At 42.8% G+C, this 21,898-nt stretch overlaps 1 protein-coding gene across 1 annotated transcript in view; it reads right to left on the bottom strand.

Moving 5' to 3' along the window:
- LOC149316614 (ADAMTS-like protein 2) overlaps nt 1–21,898 on the bottom strand; it is a 41,262-nt gene that overhangs the window by 10,449 nt on the left and 8,915 nt on the right. The window contains exons 4-12 of the mRNA XM_089518736.1: nt 17,890–17,992; nt 16,023–16,168; nt 14,554–14,677; nt 11,036–11,116; nt 9,478–9,653; nt 5,385–5,805; nt 2,936–3,353; nt 1,099–1,205; nt 13–139 (exon numbers count right to left, since the gene is read on the bottom strand). Of these exons, the coding sequence (XP_089374862.1) occupies nt 13–139; nt 1,099–1,205; nt 2,936–3,353; nt 5,385–5,805; nt 9,478–9,653; nt 11,036–11,116; nt 14,554–14,677; nt 16,023–16,168; nt 17,890–17,992 (1,703 nt within the window). The remainder of the gene's footprint in view (nt 1–12; nt 140–1,098; nt 1,206–2,935; nt 3,354–5,384; nt 5,806–9,477; nt 9,654–11,035; nt 11,117–14,553; nt 14,678–16,022; nt 16,169–17,889; nt 17,993–21,898) is intronic.

The following is a 21,898-nucleotide window of genomic DNA, read 5'->3' as shown; positions in this document are numbered from 1 at the left end:
CATTCTACTTACCTAGGTTGGCAGTCTCTGCCAGCACAGAATTCATGAGTGGGTTCAGGACGAGTCAACGCATCACAATATGTCTCCTCCACTTCCACTCCATCATAGCGGACACACATAGCATAGGAAGTGCTGATTCCTGGATGGGCACCAAGCATGGCTCTTTTCAGTCAACATTTGTTCAATGACCAGCCCCAATGGACAAAGCAATTCATTGTCTCCATTTCAGGTGTTCATTCCAAAAAAGCAATGGAATCAGACCCACAGGGAATGCCCATTTGCTCTCCCCATGCTTCTGGGCCTTAGCTGCAGGGGAAAAGGAAACATTTCCTCCACAAGAGAACCATCATTCTGTTCCCCCAATGGAAGAAGCCACATCTGTCTTTCAACAGGGGAAAGACCCAGACATATGGAAGCACAGGCCACTCGTGCTTTTTTCCTCACTGCTTTCTTGGAAGTCCTCGGTTGCTTTTGAGGACCCAGGCTGCACATGTAGTTACAGCTTGGATACACATCAAGAATGCAAACAGGGTTTTGGAATGAAGAATGCATTATTAACATTAATAATTAATAAAATTACTATAATTTGATTTTATTAAGGCTATGCGCACAGCAGCAATTTAAGTACTCCTGAGTTGCAAGAGGAAACACATATACTTACACACACACTTACATATATAAGCAAACTAGAATAAATGGATATATAAAGTAGGACAGATGGGGGGAGAACATACCTCATAGGGTTGGGAGCTATGAGAGGTTCTAGGTTGAACCGCAAGCGTATCTAGGAAACATCCTCTGAGACTTTAGACAACCATAGCAGACAACTGAGGATGATGAGCGTTGTGGTCCAACCCATTTGAGAATGCTTGGTTAAAAAAGGCTGCTCTATGCAATTTAGTGTTAACACACATATAAACGTACAGTAAATGCACTGCTAGAAACTGGAATTTAACACAGCAGTACATTGTTGCCTGATTCTAGAAAAGGCTTTCATATGGACTTTCAGGGTGCTAGAAATCAAGGGAAAAGAAGCTAAAGACTGGGTCTCTTACAACATTCATTCTTCAAAACCACCAGCAGCCGCCACAAAACTACCTGATGTGCAAGTGGAGCTGCAGGGAGCATAGGCCGAGACTTTCCAGCGATACATGTCAGCCAGGCTGATGTCATCATGGCCAAGGGGGTTCAGTTCGAAATCATTGCTGCAGGGGGAAGCAGAGGAGAAAAAAGAAGCTTACACAAAATCCTGAATGGTTTATCTACAATGGGAAGTAAAGCCTTTGCTACCCTTTCTTGGCTGCTGAAAGGGCTAGGAAGGGTCCCCAAAGAATGATCTTCTTTAATAGTCTTATATATTTACTCAGTTGTAGTAGGCCTATCAAAAATGTTGCTGTTTTTAAGCTGCTCCCTCCCAAAGTGTACGATGAGGCACACTAGCCCACACTTCCTGAAGAAGCATATGGCCTGTTACAGACTGTCAAAATAAATCTGCTTCGGGTCTCTTTGGAGGTATGCTATTTAAATGATGCATGCACCCTAAGAATCCAGAAGCTGCACCAAAGCTGCACTCCAGTGCTTAGGAATGGAGTGTGGCTTTGGTGCGACCTCCGGACTCTTAGGACCCATGCATCATTTAAATAGAATACCTCCAAAGAGACCCGAAGCAGCTTTATTTTGGCAGTCTGTAACAGGCCATTGCCAATGTGCCCATCCAGAAGAAAAATATTAATAAAACAGTGAAGCATTCTAGTGAGCTCAGAGTGTTCTTCCACAGAGGCAGGTGTGTACCATGTCTCTGTGTGACTGATGATTCTGGCTTGCAATTTTCCAAACAGCATCTACTAATGGTGAGGGATTCTATTGTATCCTTGGCATTAAGAGTAATCCTATTACCATTCCTAAGTGACAGAATTATTCAGGCTCACAGGGAACTCCCCATCATTCCTTAAATAAATGACTACTTTTAGGTACATCTCCTTCCAATCAAATTAGTGACTCAGACAGAAACAAAGAGGGGACAGCTCAGGTAGTTCCATACATGGTAAAAATATATCATTTCAGACTGATGAACTTCCATATGAATTCAGAAATGTGTCCCTCAGCTTTCAGAAGTATGGAAAATTGCATTTGGGCCCAATAATTTGAGGAGATATTTAAAACATTCATCGCCATCATAAATTATCATCACCACTAATTTTTTTTCTATATCTTCTAAACATATAGAAAACAAACAAGGGCTAGGTTTGGGCATTTTAACAGAAACAGGATAGATTTTTTTTTCATGTCATTTAGCAAATAGTTCCCTCTAGGAAGGCACCCAAACTACATCTAAATGTACTCCCTGCCTGTCCAAAATGCAGACTAGGGCCTGTTACAGACTGCCAAAATAAAGCTGCTTCGGGTCTCTTTGGAGGCATGCTATTTAAATGATGCATGCACCCTAAGAATCCGGAAGCTGCACCAAAGCTGTACTCCAGTGCTTAGGAATGGAGTGTGGCTTTGGCGTGACCTCCAGACTCTTAGGACTCATGCATCATTTAAATAGCATACCTCCAAAGAGACCCGAAGGAGCTTTATTTTGGCAGTCTGTAACAGGCCTAGGGGAAGAAAAACAGTTCTTTAATTACAGACAGAAGCTGGCTATGACCAGCACTGACTGGTTGGAGGCTGTGAAGATGTCAAAATATTTCTTCCCACACTCCATCCCATTTTTTCACTAAGATGGCCAACTCATCAGAATCTTAGAAACTGAGACAAGGATGAATTCAGTCTGCTGTCATGTATGTCTCTTATTCAAATGGTGAAACTGAGAGAAAGCCAGTTGCACAGCTTGGCTGAGAGTCCCTTGCAAATTCTCTTTTTATATTATAGCTGTCTTTGTAACAAGAGGACATACTTCCCCTTTTCTCCTAGGAGCACATTCTGATCTCACCTTTCAGTACTAGGGCCCTGATGAGGTTCTGACAGGTGTTTGTTCACAAAGCCCAGCTGAAAGGTGGAGCTGGAACTGGGCTTGGAAGATGATGTGACAGCTGTGTCATTTGTTGCCTCATCCACTGCATAAACTTCAGCATTCACATGTTCAAGAAATTTCTTTCTTGGGGGTTGCTTGTGTAGTCCTTCTGGCCACTCTACCAATGGGTCTCCCCAAAACACTGCTGTTGAATTCTTCCTCCCCAGTTTGATTGCCAGATAATGCAGCTCTCTACAAATGGCAGCATTTTGCGGATCCTGGAGACACAGTTTCCGGAAGAGACGCAACCTGGATGGTCCAATCCTGCTAGTCTCTTGGTGCCTGGCTGCACCATGAGGCATGACTGTGCTAACTGTAATATGGTTGAGCCTGAGGTCTTAAAGAAAGCACACAACAGTAAGCCCAGAGAGCTATTTCCACAAGAAAACAATTGGTATCACCTTACTAGGTATCACCTTACGAATTAAAGGAATTGTCTCAAATTGGAATTATACTAATTTGACCACATATATTGGCAAGTTAATTCTTCTTCTATAATTTAGCCTCTGGAGGCTTTCCATAGTGGTAGAATTCAAAGATATAGCCATGTTAGTCTGTAGAATAAGTACATAGAGAGCTCTTATACCACCTTTGAGACTAACCGAAGTAAAGAGGTTGGTAGCATGAGATTTTGTAGGCTTCAGTCTACTTCCTCAGTTGCATATATTGGAGTGGACTCACATACCTATGGCATATATGACTGTTCCTCGTTTCCACTCCACTATATGCATCTGAGGAAGTAGACTGAAGTCTACAAAAGGTCATGCTGCCAACTTCTTTATTTCAGTTAGTCTCAAAGGTACTACAAGATCTCTCTACATAATAGCTTCTGGATGAGTTGAGATATAATTCAGTATCCAGCACAGAATTTAAAGTAAGGAATCTTTCTTGATTGATTGATTTTTAAAAAATTAACTTTTAGCATGAACAATCTAATTTACAGTCAAAGTAATATACCATCAAAGATAAAGTAACAGAAAGAAGAAAAAGGGGGAAAGAAGGGAAAGGAAAAGAAAAAAAAGGGCATGCAACTAATACACAGTAGGGCTCTGACCCCTCCCCAATCCTGACTGCAATTGTGTGTGTATGTGTGTTTCTACCATTACAGATCCAACTAAATAATCCTACTAAAATTACTAATAACCCTTTGTTGTGAAGTGCCTTCAAGTCATTTCTGATTTATGGTGACCCTAAAGTGAAGCTATCATGGGATTTTCTGGGGCTGAGGGTGTGTGACTCACTCAAGGTGACCTGGTGGATTTCCATGACTGAACAAGGAATCAAACCCTAGTCTCCAAGGCCATAGACCAATACTTAAACCACTACACCATTGCTGGCTCTCACTAATAGCCATAACCACAGATTACTACATCATTACATTTCTTATTGCTCAAAAACTCCACAAACAGTTTTTTGAAAAGACTTCAATTGGCTTATCCTTTGGAACCCACATTAGTTTGGGCATCTTGGCTGACTCCAAATGTGTTTAGGTGTGTACACAGTGATGTATACCAATGTCTACCTTTTATGGCAATCAAGTTTGCAATGAGCTGGTATTTATAATGAATTTTTTTTTGGGGGGGGAGTAATTTTCATGCTGAATGTTACAAAATTAACTCAGCTAATAATAGGTATTCGCCTCCCACTTCCCCCATGGCTTCTGTGGCTTTTCACACAACCTTCTACACCATTTTGTGTCAGCAGACTTGTCCTCCTGCCACTAATCTGCTCCTTGAAACTCCAAAAGCCCATTTCCCCACCTTCCCTACTTTCAGAAAAAAAAATAGTCTGAATCGGGTAAAACACTGCAAAACTAATGAAAATGTGAATACATGTTGTGAGCTTTCTACATATATACAACATTTGTAGCATGGAGAGATTTGGCTTTTGTCACATGCAAGGACAAAAAATCCTTAGGTCCTTGGGGCAAAATTGTGTGAATTTTTTGTTCTTTGGGACTTTTTTTTAATTTTAATGAAAAATTGTTGTGCCCAAAAAAGTTATTTCTGTGCGCGCACGCACACACACACACACACACACACATATATATATATCTGCAGAAACCTGTATTTTGGCCCAAATACTGTTTTCTTAAAAAAAAAAAGTTGGGTTTTTTTTTTTTTTTTTTTTTTGTGCTCCGCAAAAGTTGTTCTTTTGCACAACATTTTTCATGTAAAACATTCCCAAATGAGAAAAATCTCACCAAAGTTTGACCATTTTCTCAACAGAGTATTTGCTGGCTTTGACAGAGGGATTCTTTCCATCTTTAACACACATCCACACACAGCAGTCTCATGAAGAAGCAGAAATAATCCAGATCTCCCCATGCATGAGAAAATAAAGTGTGTGGGGGGGGGAAGATACTAACCCAACTCTGTTTCCCTGCTGGCTGCCACCTCTTCATCTTCACCTGCTCCATTTGTGTGATAAACTTGTCGGACCTGGAAACCAAACCTTTCCTCCTCTGCCCTGTGCTTCCAATCCCAGTCCCTTCCTTGAGCACTGGAGTTACTGGGGAAGAAGTTCTGGCTTTTGAAGCCCATGCCTCCATGCTCCTCTCCCTGTGAGAAACGTTCCCCAATGTCTTCTGGTGTAAGAGAGATCCAAGTGGCATTGAAATCTACAGGAATGGGAGCGACTGCCTCCTGATGATTGTGGCTGGGCTCCGGTAAGTGAAGATGGAGAGACATCTTGAAGACAGGGGAAACTGTTTGAAGAGCTGGTGAAAGCGTCCTTGGCACTGTGTAGTCATAGGTTACATGGGGCACTTTCCCATTGAAATTGTAGTACTGAGTTCAACAAAGAGAACACAGAGAAGAACATGAAATAGAACACAAGCTATAAACTATTGAATTTCCCTTTCTACCATGATGCCAAACAGCACTGTGGTCCAATTTGGAACTTTCTAAGTGATTCCCCTTTCTCTCAGCACCTTCTCTCCGTACCTTCTGAGAAATTCCCACGGAACACAGGATTTAAGGTGATTCGTTCCACTTATAGAATCATAGCATCGTAGATTTGGAAGAGACCGAAAGGGCCATCCAGTCCAACCCCATTCTGCCATGCAGGAAATCTCAATCAAAGCATCCCTGACAGATGGCCATCCAGCCTCTGCTTAAAGACCTCCAAGGAAGGAGACTCCACTACACTCCGAGGGAGTTTGTTCCACTGTCGAACAACCCTTACTGTCAGGAGGTTCCTCCTAATGTTGAGGTGGAATCTCTTTTCCTGTAGTTTGCATCCATTACTCCGGGTCCTAGTCTCTGGAGCAGCAGAAAACAAGCTTGCTCCCTCCTCAATTTGACATCCCTTCAAATATTTAAACAGGGCTATCATATAATAATAATAATAATAATAATAATAATAATAATAATAATTTGTTTTATTTATATACCGCTATTCCAAAGATCATAGCGATGAACAGCAAGTAAGCTAATTAGCAAGTAAGCTAATTTGCCCCCAACAGTCTGGGTACTCATTTTAGCAACCTCGGAAGGATGCAAGCCTGAGTTGAGCTTGGGCCCTTTTGCTGGTCTTGAACTCGCAACCTTGTGGTTTCGAGTGAATGGCTGCAGTACAGGCATTTAACCACTGTGCCACCAGGGCTCTTAACCTTCTCTTCTCCAGGCTAAACATCCCCAGCTCCCTCAGTCGTTCCTCATAGGACATGGTTTCCAGACCCTTCACCATTTTAGTCACTCTCCTTTGGACACGTTCTAGTTTCTCAATGTCCTTTTTGAATTGTGGTGCCCAGAGCTGGACACAATATTCCAGGTGGGGCTTGACCAGAGCAGAACAGAGTGACACTATGACTTCTCTTGATCTAGACACTATACTTTTATTGATGCAGCCTAAAATTGCATTAACCTTTTTAGCTGCAGCATCACACTGTTGATTCATGTTCAATTTATGGTCTAGTTTGACTCCTAGATCCCTTTCACATTTAGGCCCCATTCCCACTGGTGAGTTTGCTCCTGAAGGAACTGGGAAGATTCGGGGGGGCCCTCCCGAATCTCTCCGTTAATAAGTGCCCACTACAAGAAGAGGGGCATTTTAACCTGAATGTCTTCTTCAGAAATCAGGGTTTACCATGAAGGTGCCTGTTGTCAATCAAGCGATCATCATAGGTGACGTTTAAAGCACTCATTGGGGCATCGGAAGTGTGCTTTCCCCCCTCCTAAATTTTGTCAAATTTAAAAACCTCTTTTGTGCGTGCGCGTGTGTTAGTGTGTTGTGGGCATTTTCAACCCCAAAATGCAAGCTAATGCATCCTGTATCGCCAGCTCCTTGCCACCCCATGCCTCTTACACATGTAATAATAATAATAATAATAATAATAATAATAATAATAATAAATTCCTCACCTCGGAAATGCCAGAAAAGGATACGATTGCCATGCATTTTTTTCCTCTTAAAAGCAATTCAGGGCTACCCCTGAATTCCTTAGAAACAGTAGCAAAAGCATGTATCATTTTGCCAATTGGCCAAATTGACAAGAGCAACAAATGTAATATTCGAATTGTAGCATTCCATTCACAAGTCTTGCCCTTTGCAACATTTCCCCTTTGCTGGAAGCCAGCAAATAAAAGGGAAAATGAACAAGCTGCTACCCACATTCTATCTATATATATATCTGCCTCAAGAAAAAAACATGCACATATTTTGTCAAAAATAATTTTAAAAAATAAAAAAGGGGGGAAAGGTGCCTGATGGGAGCTCCGTTCATGCCCTGCCTTTGACCTGACCTGACCTGACCCTTTTCCTCCCGCTACATTCTCTTCAGAGGAGCTTTGCCATTGCCTTCCACTGAGGCTGAGAGAGAGTGACCTGTCAGTTCCAACTGACCCATGGAATCAATTGGGAATAAAACGGAAATGCAGTGCAGGCATTCTGATTGTAGCATCCTCATATAACACTAATAATAATAATAATAATAATAATAATAATAATAATAATCCAGGAGCAAGAGGAAATAAAGTAGCACAAGCAAGCACACAGACATGTCACCCAAAAAATCATGCGCATAAATTGTCAAAAATAAAAGCCTGATTTTACAGCCTGATTTCCCTACATCCCTCCTCCGGCTTGGCCCCGCAGCCCAATTTCCCTTGGCAATCCTCCTCCTCCTCTTTACTTCTGACCCTCCCCTCCCTCTAGGAGCTGCCCTGGCTCCTTCATCCTCCTCCTCCTGCTCCATGCCCTCCATGGCTCCCTTCTTCCCACAGCTCCTTCATCCTCCTCCTCCTCCTCTTCCTCCTCCATCACTTTCTCCACTCCCCCCCACCCTCCCTCTGACAGCCCTTTGCAGCCCTCGTCACCCTGATTTCCCCTTTTGCCTCCTGTCACCCTTTCCTCCAGATTCCCCTTTTTCCTTTGGCTCTTTCCTCCTCCTCCTCCTCCTCCTCCTCCCCTCCAATGAGGGGAGGGAATGCTCTGACGTCTGCCTGCCCTCTGACCTTAATCCCTCCCTGAATTTGCCCCGATCATGATCGAGGGCAAGTTCATATTTCGTGGAACCCGGGTCTTTTCAGAAAAGACAGATTTTAGCGTGAATTTCGATAGCATTTCCTTGTGCAAGCCTCGACATGGATTGTGACAGAATCTGGCCCAGTATGAACTTCACGTGGAAGAATTGATTTCAAAACTAGGTTGAAAGATAGTATGAATGGCCCCATAGTCTCATTCAGCCAGGTGTCCCCCATCCTATATCTGTGCATTTCATTTTTCTGCCCTAAGTGCAGTACCTTACATTTCTCCCTGTTGAAGTTCATTTTGTTAGCTGTGGCCCAGCTTTCTAGTCTATTCAGGTCATTTTGAATTTTAATCCTGTCCTTTGGTGTGTTAGCTACTCCTCCTAATTTGGTGTCATCTGCAAATTTGATAAGTATACTCCCAATTATGTCATCCAAGTCATTGATAAAGATGTTGAATAGCACTGGGCCCAGGACAGAACCCTGTGGGACCCCACTGGTCACTTCTCTCCAGGATAAAAAGGAGCCATTGTTGAGCACCCTTTGGGTTCGGCCGGTCAACCAATTACAGATCCATTTAACAGTTCCTTTGTCTAGCCCACATTTTACAAGCTTGTTTGCAAGAATGTCATGGGAAACCTTGTCAAAGGCCTTACTGAAATCAAGATATACTATATCCACAGCATTCCCTTCATCTACCAAGCTGGTAATTTTATCAAAGAAAGAGATCAGATTTGTCTGGCATGACTTGTTTCTCTGAAACCCATGTTGACTTTTTGTGATTATGGCATTGCCTTCTAGATGTTCACAGATTCTCTGTTTAATGATCTGCTCTAGAATCTTTCCTGGTATTGATGTCAGACTTCAAAAACAGTTTGACTCAGGAACTTTTTTTTCAAAGCAGGTTATAGATCAGGCACCCAATTTCCAGTCTTGTGACTTATGGGAGAAGAAAGCAATCAATTAGATATACTGTATGCACTTACTTACCATGGCATTGAGAGACTGGTTGGTGGGCCCCTGTGCAATAATGTATTCCAGTCCATCAGAATGGAGGTTTGAAGGCCGGCGGTATTTGAAAATGGTACCAGCCACTTTGAAGTTCTGTGGGTTGTCAATAGCCGAATTCCCATTGAAGAAGAAGTGCCCAGAATCATCAGCCAGTGCTACCAAGGGAGCAGAAGAAAGGCAAAAATATCTTGTTGGTATTAATTTAGGGATCCACAACTACTAAATCAGAGGAGCAATCTGGCATATAAGATGTTCCACCAGCTCTCAGGTAAACAACGGTAAGCTCTCCTTAAAATGCTTATTGAAGAAACGGAAAATGTGGGGCCATCCAGAGGCAGTTAGATAACAGTCTCCATCACTCCACACCAGTGAATGGGATGCTGGGTAAGCATTCCAAAAAATATCTGTAAGGCCACAGGTTGTCCTATTGGTCATCTTCTCCCCCTTGAGCCAAAACACAGGCAAAAGCCCCTTCTTCCTTCCTTCACGGTATGAACAACTATGGAAAAAATGTACTCACGAGGAATGTAGGCTTATGAGATCACAGAGGAAATATTCACTAGTAGTACCCAGGCTTTATTACCTATAGAACACATTTCAAGAGAAGGCAATAATGTGGAACTCTATCAGTTATGTGGGCAATGAGAAATCCTGCTAGTCAAAAAGTAGGGAAGAACTACTAAGAGGTGATGCCCATTGGTGTGGTATGGACTGGAGAGGATGGGCAAAGAATTAACACGGCCCCCTTTCCTCTCTGTTAACATCAAGAATGAGTGGTTCAGCACAAGATCAACAACAATGGCTGAGTTTGCCAGAGTTCTCCCAAGATTGCAGGCAGATCCCTACAATCTTTAATACTTCAGATCTTTTTAACTGTAATTGTAACCAAGACCCTTCCACATGCAACACATGTGTTCTACCTCTGAGCAAAACTCCTATCTTGTCCTCCTCCATGCACACACAACGGGTAAAAATCTTGCATAGCATAGCACATGATTCCTTAGATCTGTCATATCTCTAGAAAGAGGAGCCATGTGGGCTACACATGCTGTTCAAACAGGGTTGCGGCATGCACCTATATCCTAAATAAACATCTTTTCCACATCCCAGAAAACCTTACAGAAACATAACTCTTATCTAGGTTCAATAGGTTGTTTGGGGGTTGTAAAAAACATCGAGTTAATTAAACTATTCTGAACAGAAAAACTGATCCATATAGGCACAGGCAGGTCCTGAGATATATGATAAAAATGCCACTCTGACTGAACAGGTGGTCAGGACACGTTCAGAAGTAGTTAATTTGTTTAAAAGCTCTTGATAAAAAGTCTTATCACTGCAGTGCTTTAATCCTCGTTGATGGTTATGAACCCTAGAACTGAGGGATATAATTTAGTCTGAATGAATTGATCCAGAATAAGAACTCTACATTATGAAAGCTTGGAGGGAAGACAGTTATACATACCATAATTAAGTCGCTTAAGCACTCTGCACTGTGGGGCAAATTAGTCCCGAGGGAGGACTCATTTCTGTTGCTTACCCAGTATGTTCTCTGCTTTCCTCTGCTCAATAATAAGAATATCTGTAGCACCAGCCGGTATATTGGTGATGAACACATAGCCTAAGAAAACAGAGCCATAGAAAAATCACAAAACCAAAATTGGATAAACTGACTGATGTTATTCCGTCAAGTAATTTGGTAGTTTCTCTGCTGCCATATGAGTTAAATTAGCTCAGTATATCTAGGCCCTTTCACACACATCAAGCAAACACGAGTTTGTAACAGACCTTAAGCTCAATGGGGAGTTGCAGCCAACCACTGGCTGCTCCTATCTTTATGATAAACATGTTTGTTACATTCTTGTTTTAGCTCTCCATTTAAAACAGGGGTGTGCAATATCAGCAGGTCCAGGAGCCAACATCCCCTAACATACATGCAGAAAGGGGTTGCACCCTGCTACTGTCCTGCCAGATCTGCTACACAATACAAAAAGAGCAGCATATCTTTAAAAAGAAAGTATCCTCCTGCAAGGCAAGTGCTCCTTCACACTTTGTTAATGTGTAGATTTTGTTTCTGCTACACTTCCAGAAATGTAAGGGGGGAGAGCAAATGAGGTCTGCATGTAGATTCACATTGGTTGAGAACATATTAGGTATATATTAGTAAATCCCTTATTTTGCAAGTTCTTCTGTCATACTGATTTAATCAGGAAGGGTTAAATCAGGGGTGGGCAAAGTGCAGGTCTCTTCAGGGCCTAAAATGGCTGGGGAGAGGGTTTAAAACATGGGGGGGGGGGGTTGCCCCTAGAGTGCATTTAGGGACACTTTGGGGCAAAACAAATTTTTTTTGCAGGGGTATAGTGGGAGTCTGGCCCTCCAAATTCCCCAGGTGGTCTAATGCAGCCTCTAGCCTCCCACAGCTGCTCACTTCCTGGGCTAAATTTTGGTGTCTTGATCTGAGTTATGGAACTCCTCCTAGTAACAATGAACCAATGCCTCCATGTGAATGCGTAGTCATGCAGATGCAGCACTGGAATGCGTTCTCTCCCTCTAAAAAGGGAGAAAGTCAGGTGTTCATTCTGAAGCTCCAGTGCACACACTCTCTGCATATCAAAGGAGAGGGAGCCAGTCACTGTTCCACTGGACTGTTCCACGCCCCTAGAATTGAAGCAAATCAAATGAAATCATACTGGGCATCTTTTGGAAGCACTTGAAGATGTGTTTCCTGAAATCAAGCATGGAGATGTGGGCTCTATGTATACATGGAACTCTGGACTCAGGTCTCCCCATGACATAACATGTATGCTACAGACAGTCTCAAATGAAACACCTTTTTTTACTTCCCCACTTGCTTACAGCATGGTTCCTGGATGGAGGGCAGCCACCCCCAACATGGTGCTTTCCAGATGTTCTGGACTACACCTCCCATTACCCCAGCAAGCTAGATTAACAGTCATGGGTGGTATGAATAAAAAAACGGTAGCGTGCAATGCACCAGCAATGGTGAAATGGGACTTTCCAAAGAATGTGGCATCTGCCTTTCAGTGGTTTTCAAAGAAGCTGGTACCTGTCTTCCAAGATGCCCACACAAATAGCCAGAGAAATCCAGAGACCATTTGGTACTTGGGATTCTGAGGCAGACCCTTAGGGCTGGTAGAAGACATTTTGCTGCCTGAGGTGAACAACATGAACTCTGCTACATCTTTACTCCACAAAGAGAGGCCATCTATGAGCCTTATCACATTACAAAAGATGAGATGCAGCAAGATAGAAGCAGCTTTCTGCTTACCTCCCCACATGACTTTGTAGTACTTCTGTTCTCCTTTTAGAGGGAAATGGTCATAAAAGTATGCCTTTTACCAAACAGATTTTTCAAACAAGACAAAAGACATGCTTTTACCATCCTCCTCCTTGGGAAAAGAACAGAAATACTTTGAAGACATGAGGGGAGGAAACAAAAAGCCACATCTATCTCACTGCCTCTTGTCTTACTTTTGTAATGCGCTAAGATTATAAGCTGGCAGTGAAATCTGATTTATACTATGAGAACTGAACAGAATCCTCCACTGTACCTAAGACCACCAGATTCACTTAAGGGACTCACAGCAAAACCTAACTGTATGGTCTTACCCAGAGAGGGTGGGCAGAATCTGGGAAAGCAGAATACAAGGTTGGAAATTGGATTGTTATGCCTTAAATCTTAACGTTTGGAGTAGGATTTGGTACACATTATAAAGACATATCCTTGGCCGGGTCTGGAGAGGGAGTTGTGGGGGGTATCTTTGTTTCAGTGTAAAAAGTAGATATATCTTTATGTAAAAATTCCCCTCTCTGTTGAAAAGCGAATGGAGCCATGCACCAGGAATGGCTCTCTATCCCCATCTAGTGCTGTGATGATATCTGGAAGAACCAACTTGTGAACCTCGTCTTTGAATGAATGACACAGCCACTTTGTGTTCAAAGGATGGACGGTGACAGGGTGATGGTTTTTGTAATTCCAAATGTGGAAGTTTCTGTGCAAAATCTGCTATTTCCTCTGCAGCATCTGAATGTTCCCAGAGCTTGGGAAAGCTAGTTTTTTGGCCTACAGCTCTGAGAAATTCCATAGCCAGCATGGCTAGTGACAGGAGGATTTGTGGGAATTGTAATCCCAATAAAGTAATGTTTCCAAACTCTGATCCATCATTTCTCCTAGCCCACTCAGAAAGAAAGGAAAAACTCAGGTATGATCTAGGTCCCATGCCACACAGTTTCATTTTTATCCATTACTTTCTGAAACTCTATTCAAATTCCTCTCCCCACATAGTCCTAATCACTGTTTCATCTTCTTCCTCTCATTCTTTCACAAAATGACAGAAACATTTTACAAATAAATAATGTGCAGAATAAAACAAGCACAACTGTATGTTAATCTTAATTTGAATTACTTGTTTAAAAACAGGATTGGGATTTTCCTGGTTGAAATTATTTATCATGTCAGATATTAACACAATGGAACTGAGGTCTCTCTGTGAGCAGAACTACAAATTACATGGTTACATTTAAGAACAATCATATGTTCACTTCTTGCAACGTCAAAAAAGTAATCCATGTAAAGTGATGTGAAGGGGTGTGTAATCCCAGATCTCTACCACAACAATCACATCCAAGATGTCTGTCTTCTGATCCTAGAAGTATTTGCAAAACTTCTGGGAGTTCCAGTTGCAAGCGAAGAGGATAACACTCAGCAAGAAATGCAGCAAGGAAATAAATGGCTACAATCCCTATCTCCTTAACCTTCTTTACTGCTTTCTGAAGCTGTTCTTCTCTTGCTATATGTAATGTGCAGTCCAGAATCCCTGGTTCTGCACCACATTCTGCATAAACCAATGGGGCAAGCCCAGTAGCAACCATCCTGTAAGCTCATCTCTCCCCACCACTACTACCACCACCATCGGTTTTGGAATGAATCCCTGTGACAGCCCAAGATGTTTGTATTTGCCATAGTCATATTTAAAAGCCAATGAGCCACAAAGCATACAGTACAAGAAACAGCTCAACATTGCTAGCAAAGTGTACCTAACTGTGAGATCCCCTTTCGGAAACTGCCAGAGACTCGATAGCAAGTGCTTCCATCTCCTCCACACACACGGCATCGGTCCATCACCTGGGAAGAATAGAGGCTGCCATCACACCCTATTGGCTGGGAGGGGGAAAAAAGGAGGCCGGCTTACAGTCTGAAACCTTCCATTGAACCTAATCAATACAGCCTAATCAAACCTCAGTTAAAAATCCAAACTTTAAAAATTGTGTGTAGCTCTCTATCGTCTCTTTCTCAACTAAATCAAACTCAAGTATATGCATGTGAGCAACTACTTGCATTTACCCTCAGGAGCCCTGGAAGCACAGTGGTTAAATGCCTGTACTGCAGCCACTCACAAACTACAAAGTTGTGAGTTCCATACCAGACAGAGGCTCAGGGTCAACTCTGCCTGGCATCCTTCTGACATCGCTAAAATGAATACCCAGCTTGCTGGGGGCAATTAACTTACACATTGTAAACCACTTAGGGAGTGCTTAAGTGCACTGATAATTGATACAGCAATGTACTTGCTATTGCTCTGCAGTCCTTCTTTCTCTTCTGTCCCCATCACTATGGCCCCTCTCTTAAATTCAGGCTGTCAGCTGCTTGGCTTTTGTTGTTCCAGTGGCTCCACTGTATGCTGTAGAAGTAAAAGTATGCCTGGTTCCTTCCTGTCCCTGTCCAGAACTCTTTATTTCCCCTTTACTGAATTTATATCCCAGCTTTTCTCCTGGGGAAAGAGAAAAAGAGATATACTATAGTAAGGAGTCATACCCACTGAAATGATTGGCAGTAGACTAGAATGGACAAAAGGAAGCACTTACAGCCAGAGCTTAGAAGAGTTACTTTTTGTCCTACAACACCTAGAACTGACCAATCGGCAACACTGGACACAGTGCCTGTCGCCATCTTAGCTGGCTCTGTGCATCATATTGGATACTCCCATGGAGAACAGATCTGTTAATGGCTACCTACCATGAAAGATAAAAAGCAAGTTCCACAACAGTGGTGAAATCTGTGAGACCCCACCCCTGCTTCCAACTCTGCAATACTGTGAGATTGAAATTTCCACGATCACTCAACATAAACTATTCTGGCTGGGATTCATGTGAGTTACATTCCAGCAAGATCTGGATATCTACGTTTTCCCCAGCCTTGCTCCAGAAGAAGTTATTCCTCATGATACTAGTTGCTAGCATGGGGCAAGGGGACAAAAACAGGAGTGGATGTAGACTTAATATCTATTTTACAAGTTTCCCAGACATATCTACCTGCAAAGTAGAAAGACTGCTGAACTAAAAAAATCTTTGACATGAACCAAGAAAGCATGACTGTACTTCTATCTTCAATAGTCACTTTTCCAAGTCAAGGAATCTATACGCCGTAGCTCCAGCGGATGGAAGTGGCAAAACTCCTCTTGATCCTAAATGAGTCCAGTAAGCAGCTCCTGTTTCCAAAGTATTACCTCACACTTTCCACTGATGCAAACCCCTTGGTAGGTCCCATCCTTGCACGACGTGCCATCCTGAGCCCGTGCCATCAGCTGTCTTTCTCCACTTCTGGTGGTGCACTGAAGATCACATGGCTTGTTGGAGATGCTGGTGTAATCATCTACAACAAAACACAATATAAATGGGAACAAAGGAGGAACCAAAGGAGGTAGCTCAGGGAAGAGGAAATTAACAGACTGAAGGTGACTCTACTGGAGTTGTGTGCCGGCTGTTGCTAAAGTCAATTCAATGATTTAAAAATTCATAGCTATCCAGGCAAGGAAATCCCACCAGTGACAATTTCTTGGTTCTAGAAAAGGAAACATGCTGGTTGCACCTACAGAGTAAAACTGATTGTCACTTCTTCACTTCTGGGCACCCTGAGTACTACGGCTCCTTAGTCTAACAGCTTTATTGTTTCCATGGGCAAGACTCAATTTCATCTGCCACAGCGTGTGTGTGTGTGTGTGTGTGTGTGTGTGTGTGTGTGTGTGTGTGAAGAGGTGCTGAAAAGTTCTTGGCCCAACCCACTTCCCAAAATCTGAGATTAATTTTGTCACTGTAGCTTGAAATAGTGTTGTTTTGTACTGCAAACTGCCAATTTGTAGCATCATGGTTCTAATTTCTATTTTTTTTTTCATATCACTAATAAAACCATGTCAACTAAAAGTGTGGGGTCTTCAAGTGCTGAACTCCATGCCATCATGACATTCCTGCACCTGTAAAAGAAACCTCCAAAGGAAATCCAAGAGTATATGATGCAAACATTGAGTGACAAGTGCCTATCATACTGAAGTGTGGAGAAGCGGCATGCTACCTTTCAGCATGTCGATTTTGAGACCAAAGATGTAGGAAGGCTTAGGAGGCCTTCAACGGTGTCAGTTCCTGAAATTGTAGAGCGTGTTCATGACCTGGTTTTGGCAGATCAGAAAATCTCAGCTAAAACAATTGCTGAGATACTAGAGATATTATGGGAATGCACTGGGTTTATAATTCATGAGCAGTTGACGATGCAGAAGCTGTCATCCAAGTGGGTGCCAAAATGTTTGAATTGCTGACTAGAAACGAAATTGAGTGAATACCTCCAAGTTAATTTTACAGCATTTTGAACTACCTAGTGATAATTTTTTTTTTTGAATGAATTGTCACTATGATCCAGAGACCAAAGAACAGTCCTTTCTGTGGCAGTACTTGAATAGGTCCTCCAGTGCAAAGGAGCCCTGGTGGCATAGTGGTTAAATGCCTGTACTGCAGCCACTCTCTCACAAACCGCAAGGTTGCGAGTTCAATACCAGCGAAAGCGCTCAAGCTCGACTCAGGTTTGCATCCTTCCTAGGTCACTAAAATGAGTACCCAGATTGTTGAGGGCAATTAGCTTACAATTTGTAAACCGCTTAAGGAGTGCTTAAGTGCACTGATAAGCAGTATAGAAATGTAATTGCTATTGCTGTTGCTATAATTTGTAATAATCAGCAAGAATTTGTGGCTACCAGTGATTAAAAATAACAGCAAAGTCTTATTTTCCTTCTAAACTATGCTGCTGAATTTTAAAAGAAAACTGGTGGCAGGAGGTGCAGAGTAAGAAATAGGCATAAATGGGTATGGGCAAAAGATCTGTGTGCCCATTCCATTTCTGCTATGAAAAACAAATTCCTGACCTGGGCAGGAACTCTGAGATATCTTGTTCCAAAATTCTGTGCCCACCTTCCTAAAACATTATTTTGCCTCTGTCTCCAGTTGGCGATTCTCAAGATGTCTGAGTAGGAGAAAGAAGTAGATGCCCCAGGCTTAACAACTGCCCACATCTAGCAACATCTTTTGAAAAAATTAGCAAAGGCAAACCTGGATAAAGAGGCATCCAGTGATAATAGTGTTTTCCAAAGGCCTTGGCGTTGAAACTGGCACACTGGTGTTGCTTGAAGCTGGCAGTATTGGCAGGGCAAAGCTGGAGAAAAAAGAAACCTTAGCTTATTACTTGTTCTTCTTTCCATTCAATACAAGGCAAAACAGTATTATTCACTTAGGCCTGTTACAGACTGCCAAAATAAAGCTGCTTCGGGTCTCTTTGGAGGTATGCTATTTAAATGATGCATGGGTCCTAAGAGTCCGGAGGTCGCGCCAAAGCCACACTCCATTCCTAAGCACTGGAGGGCAGCTTTGGTGCAGCTTCCGGATTCTTAGGGTGCATGCATCATTTAAACAGCATACCTCCAAAGAGACGCGAAGCAGCTTTATTTTGGCAGTCTGTAACAGGCCTTAATATTAGCAGAATTCAACAATAGTGGGATTTTTAAGAGTTCTAGCTAAATACCCTAAAAGCACCAGATCCCATCTGATCTTGGAAGCTCAGCAGGATCAACTGTAGTTAGTACTTAGATGGGAAACCACCAATGAATACCAGGTGCAGTAGGCTATATTTCAGAGGCAGGAACTGGCAAAACCATCTCTGAGTATTCCTTGCGTAAGAAAACCCTATGAAATTCATTGGGTAGTTTGCTAGGAAACAGTAAACTTGCCAGAGGTTATACTCCCCATTATCCCATTATCCAAGCAGATAACTATGTCTGGATCAGATGTCTGGGGCTGTATACTGAGTGTGGCACTTGCCACCAGGATTCTACATTCCTTGTCAATATCATGGCAAAACATTTAGAACTTCTCAGGAACAAGAAGAGTTAAATGCCCTGAAGACACCAGATCCCATCTGATCTGGGAATCTAAGCAGGATCAGGTCTGGTTAATACTTGGATGGGGAAATCCCAAGTAATACCAGGAGCTGCAGGTTGTATTTCAAAGGAAGGCAATGGAAAACCACCTCTGAGTATTCGTTGCCCATGTAAACCTTATGAAATGCATAGGGTCACCATGCTGACAGGCAACTGGAAGGCACACACGTTTATGCACACATACACAGGCCCTTCTAAATAGTTTCACTTTATCATGGCAGTTCAAAGCTGAGAACAGCCCGGGAGCTGGAACAGATTGGAGGAATGAACTTTTATGTTGGCAATGTGCTTATACAGTTCTCCTAACTATTAGGAAATGAAATGGGCCATGCTTGTGCAATTAAATTCCCTTTATTTAGTGCTGCCCTATACCACTCTGGGGATCTGTCTTCCAGTTGCCTAGTCCTGTACCTAGCTGGAGTAGATTGGGAGTGTTGTTCCTGGCATAGAAGTTTATCAGATGCAAGTTTTGGACCCTCAATTCTGCTAAGGAAGTGAAATGAACGTTGCGAATTGACCTTATAACGCGATGTTTTACCACATTGTTTGCTTTTCCGTCATTCCCCCGAAACATGATGTTAGCGCTATACAAGGCGATTTGTGTGATGCGAAACCATGCACAGCGGATCTGTTTACTACACCAGTGCCTTCCTTTTCTGTCGAACATTTCGCATCAAAATCTTTGCGCATGCCCTTTGGAGGTTTTGGTTGTATCATGACCTTTGTGCTTCCGGGGGAGCGAGGGGGTCCCCCCCATCTCTAGGATCCTATTTACCGGGGGGGAGGAGGAGAAGGAAAGAGCCGAAGGAAAAAGGGGAATCTTGATGCAAAGGGTGACAGAAGGCAGAAGGGGAAATCTGGGTGGCTTTAGGACTGCAAAGGGCTGTCATAGGGAGGTGTGGGGGGGAATGGAGAAAGTGATGATGGAGGAGGAGGAGGAGGAGGAGGAGGAGGAGGAGGAGGAGGAGAGCCGTGGGAAGAAGGGAGCCATGGAGGGCATCCTATAATAGAGCAGGAGGAGGAGGATGAAAGAGCCAGGGCAGCTCAGTGGGAGGTGAGGGTCGGAAGGAAGGAGGAGGAGGAGGATTGCCCAGGGAAATAGGGCTGTGGAGAGAAGCTGGGGATGTAGGGAAATGGATGCAGCAGAAGCAGCCTCTTTTGACAATTTATGCACATGATTTTTTGGGTGCTTGCTTTCCTCTTGCTCCTGGAACTTAAGAGCCATTATTGTTGTTGTTGTTGTTGTTATTGTTTGTGTTATATGCAGATGCTACAGTCAGAATGCCTGCGCTGCATTTCCCTTTTATTCCCAATTAATTGCATGGGTCAGTTGGAATTGACAGGTCACTCTCTCTCAGCCTCAGTGGAAGGCAATGGCAAAGTGTAAGCAGGAGGAAAGGGGACAGTTCAGGTCAGGTCAAAGGCAGAGCACGAAGGGAGCTCCCATCAGGAACTTTCCTCCTTTTTTTAAAAAAAATTATTTTTGGCAAAATGTGTGCATGTTTTGTTTTGTTTTTTCTTGAGGAATATATATATTCTTGCCCTTTGCAACATTTTCCCTTTGCTGGAAGTCAGCAAATTAAAGGGAAAGGGAACAAGCTGCCAGCCACGTTATATATAGACTTTTTTCCCTTTGAGAATCCATCCTAAAATGCGAATGGTACATTTGTTGCTCTTGTCAATTAGGCAATTGGCAAAACGATACATGCTTTTGCAAGGAATTCAGGGATAGCTCTGAATTGCTTTTAAATGAATAAAAGAATGCATGACAATCGCATCCTTTTCTGGCATTTACGAGCTGATGAATTTATTATTATTATTATTATTATTATTACATGTGCAAGAGGCATTCTGGGGTGGCAAGGAGTGGGGGATACAGGATGCATTAACTTGCATTTTGGGGTTGAAAATGGGGCCAAGGGCAGATCATAAGAGGTTTATTTGTCAAAATGTGTGCACTTTGGGGCATTTTGTGCCTGGCTCTTTAAAAAAAAGGAGGGGGGAAGGGTTAGGGTTAGAAGGGGCTGGACTGGATGGCCCTTTGGCATCCCTTCCATTTCTAGGGTCCTATTTATTCCTTCAGAATAGAAGAAGGGACTGGACTGGATGGCCTTTTGGGGTCCCTTCCATCTCTCTGGCATCCTGTGTATTCCTTCAGGGCAGAAGAAGGGGCTGGATTGGATGGCCCTTGGGGGTCCCTTGCATAGATTAGATTTACCTATAGGTACAGACCCCACTCCCCACCACATATACATATACATATACATATACATATACATATAGAACACGCATACACACACACACACCTCTTTATAAATACAGGCAGACAAGACAGATATACATATATATACACATATATGTCAGTGACACATACTAATAAACATCTCTCTGCATATTCACAGTATCCACAATAGCTGATAACACACACACGTTTTTTATATTCACATGTATTCCTTCAAGACAGAAGAAGGGGCTGGACTGGATGACCCTTTGAGGTCCCTCCCATCTCTCTGGCATCCTATGTATTCCTTCAGAAGAAGGGGGGGACTTGATGACCCTTTTGGGTCCCCTTAATTTATAGCATCCTATGTATTCCTCCATCACACATCAAGGCAAAACACACACACACACACACACATTATATGCTCGTTTGCATTCGCACAAAGAATGTATCTCTGCACATATTCACTCAGAACACACATTTATACACACACACACACACACACACACACACACACACACACACACAAATCCCTCCCCCAGGGTTGCCCTGAAAAAGGAAGGTCATTGGAAGGGAATGGGGTGAAAAAGCAGCTCAGCATCATGGGAACTTTGCAATCAGTAACTTTTACGTCGCGTTGCATCGCGTTACTCCCTACCACACCAAACCATTTCGCAACGCATTAGAAAGGATAACAGGAGACAACTGCCAGACTTTCCTTTTTTCCCCGTAATGCCCAAAAAGAGGAGGAATGACGCTAAAACTACGGAAGCGTTGTGCAACGGGCTCCCATAGAAATGAATGACGTCTGGAAGAACATTGCGTTATCGCTTTATTGCGCAATGTTGGTTGTGCAAAAGTGACTTTTTGGGCAGGAAAAATCGCCAAAAACTCACGTCTGATA

This window comes from Sceloporus occidentalis, unplaced genomic scaffold (assembly GCF_023333645.1).
Source record: "Sceloporus occidentalis isolate IW3139 unplaced genomic scaffold, rSceOcc1.0.p SCAF_3, whole genome shotgun sequence".
NCBI lineage: Eukaryota > Metazoa > Chordata > Lepidosauria > Squamata > Phrynosomatidae > Sceloporus > Sceloporus occidentalis.
The sequence above is the reverse complement of the archived record's forward strand: the minus strand, read 5'-3'. Positions and strand labels throughout refer to the sequence as shown.